Source organism: Zingiber officinale, chromosome 7B (assembly GCF_018446385.1).
Source record: "Zingiber officinale cultivar Zhangliang chromosome 7B, Zo_v1.1, whole genome shotgun sequence".
NCBI lineage: Eukaryota > Viridiplantae > Streptophyta > Magnoliopsida > Zingiberales > Zingiberaceae > Zingiber > Zingiber officinale.
The window spans coordinates 82,738,322-82,752,218 of NC_055999.1; the positions used below are offsets into that span (position 1 = coordinate 82,738,322).

Consider the following 13,897-nt stretch of genomic DNA (forward strand, 5'->3'; position numbering starts at 1 on the left):
GCCCTACTATCACATTCTGACAGCATATATGTCCTCTTTGGACATTGATGTCACCAGAGGTGACATCCGCCCTATGACCGAGTTTGACGTGATAGGAGCTAGGAACTTTTCCCTAGCTGGTGTCCATATAGATGATGAGGGTATCATGTCTTGGTAGAGGGGGGCACAGCACCAGCCCGACCCAGATGCCCAGTAGGAGGAGGCAGAGCAGGATGAGTTTTTTCTCACACTGTTTCCTGACGAGGTCGCTCCTGCCCCACCACCAGCTCGAGCACCACGTCCCGCTCCTCGCACTCTAGCCGATCGAGTATCCGGACTAGAGAGAGCTATGTCGAGCCTCCAGCAGGAGTCCTCTGAGTTTCACCGAGACATACGGCGAGAGGTCTCCGACCTACGACGAGAGGTGCGACAGGAGGTCTCCGATCTACGACGAGATGTACGGCAGGAGATCTCCGACATGTGACGAGACCTACGAGAGGATGACCGGACCCGACATACTGAGCTGTTGGCACTACTTCGTTCTTTGGGTTCCGGACCACCTCCTTCATCATCTCAGTAGTTGTGATTGTTATATAGTTCTGTTATGACTCTATTACAGCTCTTGTAGTACATCTTGATCTATTGATTATCATTTCAGATTTGATTGATTCTGCTCTAATTTAGTAGATTAGGATCATTAAAATTTAAACTGCTTTCAAAATGTGTTTTAAACTCTAGGTTAAAATTATTTATTTTTTAAACTTTCCTATTTTTAGAATTTCAAAAAGATTTTTAGCCTTAAACTAGGTCAATCCCTTAGAAATCATGTTCCCCTAGGACTATACTTGAGCATCTCACCAACACCCTAGGTTTACCTTGCTTGTGATTGACAAACATAGAAAGGGGTGAGATGCATAGGCCAGTTGTCTGGATTTAAGATGCTTATGTCAGTGCATCGATATAAGTCTAGGCTTTAAATACCAAACATATATTGATCAAGTTAAGTTACTTAGGTTAGTCAAAAACTAACTGATTACAATGCACTTAACTTGACTAACTAAGTGAAAGTTGTTATCTTCTGATAGTTAGTAAGTACCTAATTGGTTAGACAACTATTTTGAATGTCAGGTTTAGGGGGAGGATTAAATCAACTTATTTTCACACTTAGTACCAAAATTATTTTCTCTTTAAGTAATATATCCACTTTTAAAAACTAGCTTTTATAAAACTAAGCTTTTAAATTGGTTTTGAAAACTCATGTGTGAAAAGTGTTTCAAAGTTGAAACTTATTTTAAAAATTTAAACCTTGATTTTGAAATTTTAAAAACTCAGGTTTGAAAAGCGTTTCAAAGTTGAAACTTGTTTTGAAAAATCTACACCTTGATCTTGAAACTTTGATTTTGAAAACTCATGTTTGTAAAACGTTCCAAGTTGAAACTTATTTTGAAAATTTAATTTCTTAAAATTTGGAACTTAAAAACTTATGTTTGAAAATTAGACTATCTAAACTTAACTTCCCTAAACTTATACTTGAAAATTAGCTTTTAAAAACTTTCTCTTTGAGTTTGCAAATTCATTTAATTTTGCAAAAATTATCATTAAAAAATTACTCAAAATATACTAAGTTATGTTGCTAAATTAGTTATTTTTAAAAACTTAGTTATGTTACAAAAGTTAAATTACTATGTGTTGAAATTTAAAACTCCCCCAAGTTACCTTAACATCATTTCTTACAACTTTTACTCTGTTTGAATTCTGTATTGGTTACTTGACTTATGTCCTTATTTGATGAATGCCAAAGGGGGAGGGACAGGTGGTTAAGTTAGAGCAAACAAAATGTCAAATTTAAAAACTAACTTAAACCTTAAAAATCATGCTAGTTTTGTTACTTGCATATTTTTTCACTAACTTAACCAGGTTGTCATTCCATCAAAAAGGGGGAGATTATTGGTGCGATTAACACTAACGGTCTAACTCAGGTTTTGATGAATGACAAATTAGGTTAAGTTATGTTTGTCGTTGTCTAACACTCTGATCGAGTGTGCAGGCGAAGTCCAGACAGGTCGACGGGTTGACCGGATGTCTGGCACGAAGCCCAGCTAGGTCAACGGGCCGACCGGATAGCTGGCGAGAAGTCCAGACGGGTCGAAGGGCTGACCGGACGTTTGGCAGGTGAGTAAAGGTAAGTCACTGGAAGGGAGTGACTGTGAGGACGCATTCCCGGGAAGGAAACTTAGGCGCCAATCTGACTTAGAACCATTTCGGAACTCTAAGTCGAGATCTTGACTAGATTCTGGTCTCGAAAAGACGGAATCTAAGTCATACTCTTTATGTTGAATTTATAAACTGTGCTAATACATTGCGTTGCAGGATATTCATTATATATTTGCCTCAGAGTAACCTTGTCTTGCAGGAGAAGGACTCTTCTGGAGGAAGGTGGTCCGGGCGCCCGGAGGTAAACTTTATCCTGATCGCGGCGTCGACACGTGGAGCTCACTGGTTGGGACTGCTACGTCACACCAGGGTGCCCGGAAGGGATCCAGGCGCCCCGAGCATCCTATATAAGGAGGGTCAAAGACGGAGCTCCAACAACAACCCAGAATTGACGATCTGCTCTCCTGTGCTCCTGCGACATTACGAAGATACTCTGACCACGCGCTACTCTTGTTGTTCTTCTTTTGTTGTCGGTATTATTTTTAATTTACTTAGCATTCTTGTACTCAATTTATATTCAGACTTTCGAATTGCTAGTAATTACCCATCGAAAGCACCCTCGTGTGCGGGCCTTGGAGTAGGAGTCGCCAAAGACTCCGAACCAAGTAAATCCTTGTGTTCCCTTTGGCTTATCTTTTATCTTTACGCTACGCTTACTCTTTATGAACGTTTTTAGATATTTACCCCCCCCCCCCTCTATCGATTCTTCACGATCCAACATGAACAAGCTATGCCTAAAGGACTACTATCCTCTTCCATGCATTGATCAAGTGGTGGACTCTGTAAGAAACTATAGCGCTAAACACGTCAAAAAGCACAACAGAAAAATAAGTTCTTTTCCAGAAGATCCATGCGAAGGAAACTATATACTAAGTTTTCTTAAAAGGGAGTTACCTTTGTTGCGTAACACATGAACTCCCGACGGTTAGGATCTTAGCACGATTAAATGTTCGCTCCTCTTTCGATATCCACATAAACAAGTCTTCTCGTTTGTCTCACGAACTCAAGAAGTGGAGAAAAAAAACAACTAAAGGTTGTTCTAGCAACCCTTTGGAGGTTTCGGCCAATTAAAGAGAGGAGGAGGAAGAAGAGTAAGAACACATCCACTTTATAAAAATGAACCAAAAACTCCTTTTGTACTCATTCATGAAAAATAGCCTTAATATCAATTTTCTTAATGACATTAATATTTGTCTTCATCCAATGCATCCAATACATGATCAATTATAAATTGACCACTCTTCATCCAATGCATGATCAATTCCAAATTGACCACTCCTCTTCCTTCATGAATCCAAATTCATTAATTCACTCAATGAATCTAACTCATTGATCATCAATCTAAATTAACTCAATGAGTCTAATTCAAATTGGTCTCAATTCAATAGTTGGATCCAGTTGAGTCTAACTCAATGAGTTCAATTTGAATTAGACTTAATCCAATAATTCATCATATGAATCCATCTCCATTGCCTTATTCTTTGTGTGTGACCCAATAGGTTCTCGTAACATTGGTAATGTCTCTAAAATTATTTTAGATACATAAATAATGAGTGACATCTAGCAAGGCATCATTATTACCCAAGTCACGAGAATGTCAAGATCAGACTTAACCTTCCATGTCTATTGTCTTGTATAACTCAATCCTTCTATTCTTGATATCTAGATTTATCAATGAGGCATAGACCATGTCATCCTCTTATCAATCTTTGTGTTTCTTGATCTCTAAGTAGACATACTCAATCAAATAAACTCAATATCGCATATTGACTTATTTAAGTATGACCATGCATTCTTGTGTCCTACTAATCAAGGGGTCCACATATATCGCTTTTGTCATATGGAAGGGATATATCCTATCTACATTACTCACATCCCTCCGCATAACTTATTGCATACCTAGTGGTTGACTTTATGATCCAACCTGTTACAGGTGGCGTTTGTTGATACTAAAGTATACAACTCCTTATGTAGGGAATCGTAGTGACTTCAGGTCTAAGGACTATTCATATTAATAGTCACATGAAAATGTTTATGACACTCATATAACGATTCATGAAACATTCTCATAGCAAGTCATTCAGTACACATTCTCTAATATATACTCATGTATCAACCTGATATCTCATATCCATGACTTATGAGATTAAGTCATCCATTGACATACATGCTAATCTCAATGCATTAATATTATCCTTGTATATTATCCAATTTATTAGTGAATTGCCTAAATAAACACTCAACGAGTATAGATCTTGGAGTAAGAATCGTTACAGGCTCTGAACCAAGTAAAACCAAAGGTGTTAGCTTGGCTTTCTGTTTTCCTTTCTTTATTTCGTTATTTCCGCTGCACTTACTCTTTACGCGATTGTGTTTTCCAAAAAATGTAAAAAAAAAAAAACACAAGAGTTATTCACCCTTACCTCTAGCGCTTCAGATCCCACAAGTCCAATCGGCATGAGCCCATGGTTATCCAGCTCGGCCACCCCGCAAGCCTCAAGCTTCTTATAGGCTAACTTTGTGAACTCACTTAGCAAAACCTTCAACATTACTCTAGATGCAAAAAAGAAAAGAAAATCAGTTAGATCCAAAAACAACAGAGGGAAGAATTTCTCACCGAAGGAGTCAGGCAACCAAGCGCAAATAGGAATCAATCCGAACATATACAACACACCCTCAAGCAGCAACTTATGGATATAGTACTTTAGCTCGATCAACTGCGAGGCGACTTGAAGGTAGATCGACTCCCATCTATATTTACCTAGCTCGTGAGGATTTAGTAACTTCATTTGCCAACCGATCGGGAAGGTGGCTCGATTGGGGAGTCAGAGGTAAAAATAATACGACTTTCAGCCCTTATTAGATGAAGGCATTTTGTCAAAGTACACGACGCCCACTCAGGCTTAAAAGAGAAAGATTCTGACTCGGATTGTTTTGGATAATAAAAGTAATGAAAAATATGCGAATGTAGGGGGGTTCTGTACAAACGGAACAGTACTACCACCTCACACAAAACTCTAAAAGAGTTAGGTACCAGTTGCTGAAGGGGAATATGAAAACATATACAAACTTCGGAGAAAAAAGGATGTTTCGAAAAGCGGAGGCCAACGTAAAGTTGGTCCTTGAAAAAGGCTATAAAGTCATCCAGCGATGTGTGGGGACGATTATAGAAAGAGGGGATGAAAATTTGATAATCAGAGGGGATGTGATATGTGAGTTTTATTTTATCCACTTCATCGCCATTGAAGTCTGATGAAGTGAAGGTGTACCACAGACCAACGATAGCCATCGGTGGGGAAGGTGAGGAGGCCATGAGGAAAAGGGAGATCGAAAGTTGAGGAAAGTAGGTTGGAACTTACGAGGCATGGATCATCCGCAGTGATGAGCAAAGGATGAGAAACAGGAAGGAGAAAGCAAAATCAAAGACGATATAGTGTAGAGAAAAAAGAAAGACATAAAAACCGTAGCATTGGTCATTTGTGGTCGTCCGATTGAGTGCCTTAGGAAAACAGGATTGGATCTAGGCTGTCAAATTTGAAAAGGTGGTTATCACATCGAAGCCCAATAGTTACATATCATATCGAATACTTAGTGATGGGAAAGTTTGACACATGGTGGTAAATCATAGGGTGAATTTATGAAGAATGGAGGTAATCTATAAACTCATGATAAAAAAAAACATGCTTAGGATACTTTGCATTAATGATAAAGAATTTGGTCGATTTTCAAGACAATTGAAATGACATCAGCGGTAATTAAGCGGCACTATTGTGAATTAAAACCCGATCGAGAGAAAGTGGAAGCATAAGGCAGCAACAGTTGATTAAAGCCGGCAGGGAAAAGAGCATTCTTGAAGCCACAATAAATAAGAACAACATTCCTATCAGTCGGATAGCAGTCGAAAAAGTGAACGCCCGACCGGGGATAAGGAAGGTAAATAATTCTGTAGGTACAGTCAGTCGGACTTACAACCTCTTTCGACTAGACTTAAGGGGAAAGCTTGTGAGACAGTGATAAATTTGGACCCCCTAAAAGGTAGGTCAAGGCTGAGAAGAACGAATGATGAGACAGTCAAAGTCAAGAAGCATTCAACCTTTAAAGTCACTGATTGAGCTAGGAACACACCTAAATGGGCCATAAGGATGAACGACCCTCAAATAGCTTGTTGGACCTTGGGGTGGCATGTTCAGGCCTTGCATGGCCAATCGGATGATCAATCGGGCTTCAAGACGGTAGGGGCAATAAGCAAGGAAAACCCAGTCAACCAGGCCTTCCGATCGACTGATCAGACTTACAGCCCCATCAGGCATATGACATCCTTAATATAAGCAAAAAGGTCGGGTGAAAATCAAGTCGCTCAACACGTTCCACAAGCCCGAGCGAGCAACGTTCTTGAGTATTGGTCAGTCGGCCGAGTGTGAGTCCCAAGGCCCAGCGACTTTGTACTCTCTTTTGGAAGTTTGTGTCATTAGAGACAAAATATCCTGCAGACAAACCGTGCCTTCGAAGCTTCCATCATATCAAATCATAGGGATTTGTGTCTATTTAAGAAAATGTGTCAAAGTCATTTTATGGCCTGCCCTTTCTTAGAAGTATTTTGAAAAACATGTAAATACTTTGAGATACATGTATAGATACAATAGTGACACTATAAGAAGGGGTCTTCATCTATATGTAAGAGTATGTGATGCTCTATATTCTCACACGCTTGTTGCTACAATTTTCTTCTACTATTTTTTTTTTCTGAATTATTCACTGACTTGAGCATTGAAAAATTAACGTTAAAGACCCTTTCCTAATCAATACTAATACTCTTTATGTTATACAAGACGGTACGAAGTCTACGTTAGTCAACAATAAAACCATATTCGTAATCAACCATCTTTACCACTTTTGAACAACATCAAGTTTTTTTTTTTTTTTTTTTTTTTTTTTTTTTTGTAAAGTTACTCTTTTCCCTCTCCACATGTACCCAATTGCCCCGGCAAGAAGCCAAAGTAAGCTATTGTCGAATGAACACACAAGGCATTCAAAATTGTGGCACGGCAAATTTGATTTGAATATTTGCAAAATTCATTCTTTTCAATAAAAGTAACGACCAGAACTTTTGAAGCGCTCAAACACTCGTATTTAGATAAAGATATTAATATTTTGATTTATAAAATTTAAAATAAATTATAAAATAGGCAAAAGTAAAAAAAAAACATTTATATTTTTCTAAGTCATCGTACCACTTTGATTTTGGACTTGCCATTTTAAAAAAAAAAATTTATCAAAGAGGATCACATCATCTTATAAAATGACATAATTATTCTTTGTATAATACTATTTAATATTATTATATTATTTTCTTTATTATTCTACCTATATTTTTAATGTAAATCCTAAATTAATCGATCGTATTATAATAGTTCCAAAATCGTAACTGTTATAAATATTGTAACTATTACAAATTCGTAGCTATTACAACTATAATAAAAGGTGGATCTGTCACCTCAACAACCCTCTAGAGTCGGCTCTATGAATATAGAAGGAGGTAAATTCAGGTACATAGGTGAGAGACACATGGTGGGGTAAATTCAAAGTCGTGAGTTCCTGCAAGATTCAACTCTTGGTTATTACATCAAAAATATCATGTGCCCACCATCAACACTACACCCCTAGGAGCAGCTACTACAACTATAACAATTATAGTTTATAATTATAACAATTACAATTTTATAGCTACTACAACAATTGCAACAACTATGATTTCATAGCCGCTAAAACAGTTATAGCAACTATAATTTCATAACTGTTACAATTATAATAGTTGTAGCTTATAGTTATAGCAGTTATGGTTTTATAACTATTAAACTACAATAGTGATAGTAGTTATGATTTCATATCTACTACAGCATGAAAATTAACCTTAATAAAGAGGATTAAAATCTCCAAAAAAATCTTTACATGATATTTTTTAGCCTAAGACTGGACCTTTACGGGTTACACCTAATAATAAATGTAGATATCTGAACGAACTTTGATTTGATATATTATACGTATTATAATTCAACCTGAGTCAAAAATTATGACATCTCAAAACTTATATAGCATTCACATTATAACAGCTACGACTTCGTAACTACTATAACTGTGCAACAACTATGAAATCATAGTTGCAACAATTGTGTGGTAGCTTAGTTGTAGTAATTACGAAATTATAACTGCTACAACTGTATAGCAACTATGAAAATAGTAATTATTACAATTGTGTGGTAGCTCAGTCATAATAGTTACGAAACTGTAGATACTATAATTATATAGTAATTACGAATTAATAGCTCCTACAATGTCTTCAGTTCAGGATTTAAGTAAAAAATATATGAGAGTGATAATAATGGAAATAGTATAATAGAGAATAGTTAGAATTATAGATGGATTGGAGCATCTTTAAATTAAAAAAAAAAAAAAAAAGTAAAATAGGGTGTCATTTTTTTATAATGTATTTTTATAGCTCATTTTCTCGGATATCTAAGAATCAATTCCTAATTTCGATAAATTAAAGGATAAATTTCTTTTAATGGTTAGTTGAATCAAAAATATTAGACTGATAGACCATCCATTACAAAAAATTTTCAATTTACCTGGTCAATAAAATTTTTTTATAGGACTAAACTCAATTATCTTATTATTAATTGATATAAATTAGATACTTGATATCAGATGTCATTTTAATGATTACCAAAGTGAGATTTTTTTACCCTTTAAAATTATTATGGAACTGGTTGAAACTAAAGAGAGGAAACAGAAAAACAAGGAGATAAAATAATTAGGGTAAAATAAGATGCGCCATTTAAGAAAGAAAACACTGTGCTTTTTGAAATATTTACAATTTTAAAAGCATCTTTTTAAATATTACAGTAGAAAAAATCTACTAGTCAAGGGAAAAATAAAGAAAGATCCGTCGGAATTCATACCTATCCGAAGCATCTTAATAATTTTATTTTAAAGAAATATAAACAATTTATTGGAGGTCGCCTTCAACTTTATCAAATATTTAAGAGGACGTTGGGTTAAATGATGGGAATGATTATGAGTATGGATTTGATAATAGGATGGAATGAGAATAGGAATGAAAATGAAATTCATCAAATTATATGAATTTAATTGATTCCTATAAATCTAGTAATTATTCTCAAAATATCATTCTTAAACCCACAATCCAAATATTATTTTTTATTATTATTTCATTTCCTCATTCCTAAACTCATCAATCAAATACCCAAAGTTTTATTTATCAACATCTATTTTAAAATTGCGACGGACAAATTTGAATATTTGCAAAATTCATTCTATTTTAGAAAAAGTAACAGCCAGAACTTATAAAGTGTTCAAACACTGATATTTAGATAAAGATATTCATATTTTGATAAAAATGTTTTAAATCTAAAAAAACAATAAAACAAATTTTGAAATAATTATCAGCTCAACTAGTTGACCGTGACTTATGTTTGGGAGGAGGGGAGGAAATAGGAGGGACGGTAAATGAGTGGAAAGAAAACTTTTAATCTTATTTGGTAATAAGTGAGTTAAGAAGGTGAAGGAAAAGGAAGGATAGGTTTTAATTTTGTGAGGGAAAAGAAGTTGAATTTCTTATATTCTAAATTAGAATATAAGGTAAAGGGAAATGTAAATAAAATTTCTTTCAATTTTATCCTTATGAGTAGAAGGAGGAGATGGTCAGGGTTCTCTGGGCGAACAGAAACAGTGGAGAGCGGGCTGCCAAAGTTTGAGAAGGAGGAAATGGTCGGAGCTCTCTGGACAGCAACAATATAGGTGACACATGATGGCACAAGCATGCTTGAGAAAGCAGCAACGATGACGTGGAGACACTGCCAATGATTGTTCTCCGACTGCTCGAAGGGAAGAGGTGAGTAAGAGCAATGATAATAGTGTCTCACGTGGTAAAAGATGATTCGTTCGTTCCAGCGTCTCTGTCAATTCATTTCTAGGCCAACACGAAGGAGATAAATCACGGATAACTACTAATCATTAGTGCAAATGACCAAGACAATAATACCTCACGCACATGATGGAAGAAGAGAGCAGACACTGCGATTGAAATTAGATTTTTAATTAAAATTTTAATTAATTATTTCAATCAATTTATTCTATTAAAATATATATAAATTTATTTAAAAATTATAAATTTATTTAAAAATTATTTATTTATTATATATATTTTTAACCTATTATTATTATCATCATTAATATTATTAATTTAATTTAATTTATTTAAAATAAATTTATGATGATTCTCTTTCCTTTCCTCTCAAATAACATTAATTAATCTTTCTGCCCTTTCGAACAAGCCGTCTCTTTCCCTGACTTTTCCTCCTTCTATCCCAACAGAAGCCAGAGATCTCCGGCGAAGGCGATTAATCTTTTAAAAAAAGTTGAATGTGAACAAAATTACAGCCAACCTAAAATAATTGAATGCAGGCACCTGCCCCCCCAACTCATCGTCCCCACCAAGACCCGCTCCGGATCCACCTGTCGATTTTGAAATGGACGGCCCCATCTTCACGCTCCGAGCAACTCATACCATCGCAGCCGTCCATTTCTAATCATTATCCAGACCAGTACGTCCTTCCTCTGCCTCCAGAAATTATATTCGTCTGGTCTTCTTCTGGTAGTCGCCTCGGATTTGGGGAGGAAGATCGAGCAGAACGATGAGCTACTACAACCAACAGCCTCCCGTCGGCGTCCCTCCCGCTCAAGGTAATCATCTCCCATCCCAGTCGATTTCGCTGGTTTCGAATCGGATCGGAATCTGACTGAGTTTTCATTCTTCTGTGACGGATTAGGTTATCCGCCGGAGGCGTACCCCAAGGGCGCATACCCGCCGCAGGGATACCCACCACAAGGGTATCCACCTCAGGGTTATCAGGGATATCCACCGGCGGGGTATCCCCAGCAGGGATATCCACCGCCCTACGCGCAGCCGCCGCCACGCCAGCAGCAGAGCAGCGGGCCGACCTTCCTCGAGGGATGGTAACGAACCTCTCTCTCTCTCTCTCTCTCTCTCTAGTTCTAGACTCTCGCCAGATCTGAACAGAGAGAACTTTGGATCGAGCAAGTAGAATAATAATAGATCAAACTCGATCAAAAGTTCTCCCCTTTAGATTTTGTCTTTGGGAAATTTCTCCATGGACGAAATCTTCCTCAAAGCACGCTCGTACATTGATTCTTCACAGAGAATCTTCAAAATGAATCCACTCTTTCTGAAGTGTCAGACATATACTTACCAATTTTTCATTTTTGTTTCTGAAGCTTGGCTGCTCTTTGTTGCTGCTGCCTTCTGGATGCTTGCATCTGAGAGTGGTGAGAACTATATCGTCTGAATTTAAGGGGACACCATTTGCCTATTTGAATTAAAATTCCTCTGGGAAAATATATTGTAATTATTGATCTGTTTTTTTTTTAAATCTGAATTGTTAGGAAACCTCGGTTTGGTGTGTTTTTGTGGTTTTACATTTAGATATTATTGCCTTCACGGTCTTTGCTGTCTAATAAGAATGAATTGTTTAATTAATGGCCGTGTTTGGCGTGTTAGATTGTTAATCTTTCTGGTCTTGAGAAAGAAATAATGCATATTGTTGTTTCAAATACCAATATACCATTTTATCTTTTCATGAATATATACACTAAGCAATTTTCTAAATACATCTAGAAATTATTGGATTTTCATACTCTTTTAGCCTGATTAAAGGGGTATGAAATGTATGCAATTAAAACAAACTATTTATCAGTACATTTTTCAACCACAACCCAAGTTTGAATTTCATGATGAAAGAGTAAAAAGACAGAACCAAAATAAAATCCTCCGGTGAATAATATTTTCATGCTGCAACACGTTAAGATCCTCCCCTCAACGATACTACACGAATAATTGAAAAGGCAAATTAGAATCAAATGATCATGGCTAAGTAGCGATAAACTATGAATGGGGAAAAAAAGTATAAGCGTTGTCCAAACAAATGAGTATTAGGAAAGAAAAGTTATAAGCCAATGGTTTATTTTGTAGTATCTGTGGATATGGGATTGTTAGAAGAACAAAACAGAAAAAACGATGCTTGATAAATAAGGATTCTAGTTTTCAACCTATCGTGTTAGGCAAACCACTGGGAGCAGATTAAGATAAATGTTAAAGATTAATTAAAAGACTGCTCTACTAAGCTTAAAATACGTTTATTTCTTTGGCAGCAGGAGACATAAAAACAGAAACGAAAATATGCAGTTGCAGATACTATGAAGTTAGAACCACTTAAATAGGACTATCAAATCTAAAAGGAATCCAATATGTACATGCGCTCACTATAAAGTTAGAACCACTTTGAAGTTTCGAAATAGGACTATGATATCAAAAGGGAATCGAATATGTACATATGCATACCTGTTGGAGCTATTCCTCAAAAAAATGTATTAACATTAATAGAAACATAGAAGAGGAAAAAAAAATAGAAATTATAAAACCCTGAACGACCAATCAAATCCCTATAGAATGTTCAAACCACTACCAAGTACAGATTTATTTATTTTTTTATATGAGATCTTATTCAGGTGTTAGAAGGTGATTGTAGAAAGAAAACCTCACAAGATTAAAGATTTATACAGGATAAGGGGGTAGTTAGAGCCTTCATAGAGTTGTTCTTTTTCTATTGCAGAGGTAGATACTGCAAGGGGCTCCTAAAAATCATAGCAGTACAGAACTCTTGTAACATATACAAGAAGCTTCCCTCTAGAATTTGATAGATCAGTTTGTGTTGCCATGAATCTCTTATATATTAATCAAACATATGTAAACGCCAACAGAATCAGTTAAATGAACCAGTTGTTTTGGTGAGGAGAAACATTACAAATTTAAAGTTAAAGAAAATGTTAAGTGCAACAATTTCAGAACTTGCTAATCCAAAATGAAAATTAACAAACCTAGAAAGTCCGGTCAATATCTAACAATGCTTGAAAATGTGCATAACAGAAAAAATTTGCACCAGATCAAGCTTGCATATGTTGGCAGAAGATAAACAGAACATGTAAACAAGCTTACTGATCCTGACTGTTACCGAGCAAAAAAATGTCAAGAAAGATGTTTTAAGTACCTTAATAAAGCCAATTCCCTTGGCATTGCTGCGGAAGCACTGTCTGCAACACATGAGGCCATACTTCCTGATTATTGCATGAGGGTTCCCACAAACACGACTACAAGAAATAGTAAACAAACATTAACACACATAAAAGGGTCAAAAGACTGAAGGAAACCAGCTATGAGGGCTAGCATCTATCTCAATTTAAACAACAGGGACTTGTGATATTCAAAAACAAGATTGAAATCATCCATTTGGTCTCAGAAGAAAATTCAGAACCTCTAACCTACAAAAACAAAAATATTACTAGGAAAACAACGAACTGGTCACGGAATATGCATCGGCCATACTTACGAGATTGAATGACGGATCCACTTACCATTTCCGAGATCCAGGGCCATAGTTCTTGGGATGCGAGTTCCAGACGTTTGAGTGCCCCATCTCACTTCTCTCCGGCAGCTCTTGCTAGAATCGGAAAGCAAAACAACCGAAGCAGCGGCGGCGAACTTGAGAGGTGGAGAATCGGGAGGGGGAGGACACTTTTATAGCCAGGAAAGCGAAACCCTAATTTCGGT

The 13,897-nt window shown here is 36.3% G+C and overlaps 2 protein-coding genes across 2 annotated transcripts; one reads left to right on the forward strand and one right to left on the reverse strand.

Moving 5' to 3' along the window:
- Window positions 1-10,798: 10,798 nt before the first annotated feature.
- Window positions 10,799-11,770, forward strand: LOC122006147 (cysteine-rich and transmembrane domain-containing protein WIH2-like). Its single transcript, XM_042561524.1, has 3 exons — window positions 10,799-10,956; window positions 11,043-11,229; window positions 11,509-11,770. The coding sequence occupies exons 1-3, from the start codon at window positions 10,908-10,910 to the stop codon at window positions 11,552-11,554; spliced, it is 282 nt and encodes a 93-aa protein (XP_042417458.1). The 5' UTR covers window positions 10,799-10,907; the 3' UTR covers window positions 11,555-11,770.
- A 171-nt stretch (window positions 11,771-11,941) lies between these two features.
- LOC122006149 (40S ribosomal protein S29-like) lies at window positions 11,942-13,897 on the reverse strand. Its single transcript, XM_042561525.1, has 3 exons — window positions 13,702-13,897; window positions 13,338-13,437; window positions 11,942-12,115 (listed from the first exon to the last, which is right to left on the reverse strand). The coding sequence occupies exons 1-3, from the start codon at window positions 13,761-13,763 to the stop codon at window positions 12,107-12,109; spliced, it is 171 nt and encodes a 56-aa protein (XP_042417459.1). The 5' UTR covers window positions 13,764-13,897; the 3' UTR covers window positions 11,942-12,106.

Excerpts from the sequence above, each read along its gene's own strand:
- LOC122006147 (XM_042561524.1), top strand. The coding sequence starts at position 10,908 with ATGAGCTACTACAACCAACAGCCTCCCGTCGGCGTCCCTCCCGCTCAA. Across the intron at positions 10,957-11,042 it reads CGGCGTCCCTCCCGCTCAAG|GTTATCCGCCGGAGGCGTAC; the intron begins GTAATCATCTCC and ends GTGACGGATTAG. Across the intron at positions 11,230-11,508 it reads CCGACCTTCCTCGAGGGATG|CTTGGCTGCTCTTTGTTGCT; the intron begins GTAACGAACCTC and ends TTGTTTCTGAAG.
- LOC122006149 (XM_042561525.1), bottom strand. The coding sequence starts at position 13,763 with ATGGGGCACTCAAACGTCTGGAACTCGCATCCCAAGAACTATGGCCCT. Across the intron at positions 13,438-13,701 it reads GGCCCTGGATCTCGGAAATG|TCGTGTTTGTGGGAACCCTC; the intron begins GTAAGTGGATCC and ends TATTTCTTGTAG.